General features: G+C 43.7%; 1 protein-coding gene across 1 annotated transcript in view; it reads left to right on the top strand.

Moving 5' to 3' along the window:
• The first annotated feature begins 880 nt into the window (after window positions 1–880).
• Window positions 881–1,498, top strand: part of lmf1 (lipase maturation factor 1) — an 11,774-nt gene continuing 11,156 nt past the window's right edge. The window contains exons 1-2 of the mRNA XM_037691571.1: window positions 881–896; window positions 997–1,306. Of these exons, the coding sequence (XP_037547499.1) occupies window positions 881–896; window positions 997–1,306 (326 nt within the window). The remainder of the gene's footprint in view (window positions 897–996; window positions 1,307–1,498) is intronic.

Raw genomic sequence — 1,498 nt, forward strand, 5'->3', positions numbered from 1 at the left:
GTCTTCATCTGTCTTCATCTGTCTTCATCTACTGTGAGTCTTCAGCTGTCTTCATCTGTCTTTAGCTGTCTTCATCTTTCTTCAGCTGTCTTCGTCTACTGTGAGTCTTCAGCTGTCTTCATCTGTCTTTAGCTGTCTTCATCTGTCTTCATCTGTCTTCAGCTGTCTTCAGCTGTCTTCATCTGTCTTTAGCTGTCTTCATCTGTCTTCATCTGTCTTCATCTGTCTTCAGCTGTCTTCATCTGTCTTTAGCTGTCTTCATCTGTCTTCAGCTGTCTTCATCTGTCTTTAGCTGTCTTCATCTGTCTTCATCTACTGTGAGTCTTCAGCTGTCTTCATCTTGGGCCTCCCTCCCATTTTTCTTAAGGAGACACGCTGCTCGTTCCCTCACTCTCCATCTTTTGGTTCAAACAGTCTTTACTGTCATCCAGTGGTCAAAAAGTTCCTACATGCAAAACAAATTGACCAACATTTCTTCTTAAATTTGACAATAATTATTAATAATTTTCAAATTTCAAACAATATTATCGTTTATCGCAGTAAATTCTGAGAGCATGACTCTCCCAGCAACATTAGTTATGGTGACAGGTCTAGCAGGCGCTCAGCTCATCTGCAGCTGAGCTGAGACGTTTCAAAGTGAAGGGGAACTTTCTCTCATTGATTGTAATCAAACGTCAAATGTAGCTGTAAACAAAGATGAGAAATATTTGCTGTTTTCTGACACAATTTTTACAACAAACTCAAGTTTGAAGTTTGAAAAGTGAATATTTGACATGTTAATATGGAACTTTGAAAGAGTTTAATTTTTGCCCTAGATCTTGTACTAGAATGAGTTCTTGTTACGCTGCGAGCACATTTATCAAAGTTCACGCAGTAAGAGATGGACATGGATGCATGTTTGAATGATTCACACACATTTCCAGCACGCCCCGTGTGAAGTAAGTAAGTAAAGGTCGTTTGCACATTTGTGTTCTTGTGTCTCGTGTCTTGCTCTAGTCGTGGCCTTCAGTGTTGCCTTGAACCAGAACAAGCAGCTGATTGGTGAGAACGGCCTCCTGCCCTGTAAGAGCTACCTAAACAGTGTCAAGCGCTACGTGGGGGGGAAGATCGGCATGGCTGCCTTGGCCTACACGCCTTCCATCCTCTGGTTCTTGGACTGGAGCCACATGGATGCCAACCTGGATGCCATCGCTCTGGTGGGAATGGCATTGTCAGCGTTTGTCTTGGTGACTGGGATGGCTAATATGTGGATCATGGTCACACTGTGGGTCCTTTACCACTCGCTGGTCAACGTGGGGCAGCTGTGGTGAGTTTGAGTCAGTGTTTTAAAGGAACAATAAAAATGCATCATCGATACACCCAGCAAAGTTCACTCAGGTCCTCTGGACGGTGTCTTTGTGTTGACATGCTTCGTCTTTCATCCAAAGGACGTCATCAGTCCGAGGAGCCACAACAAAGTCAGTCCCATAAGTAGCACTCACATAGTGGGTCAACCAGT

Source organism: Nematolebias whitei, chromosome 17, assembly GCF_014905685.2.
Source record: "Nematolebias whitei isolate Nwh7 chromosome 17, NemWhi1, whole genome shotgun sequence".
In the NCBI taxonomy this organism is placed as follows: Eukaryota; Metazoa; Chordata; class Actinopteri; order Cyprinodontiformes; family Rivulidae; genus Nematolebias; species Nematolebias whitei.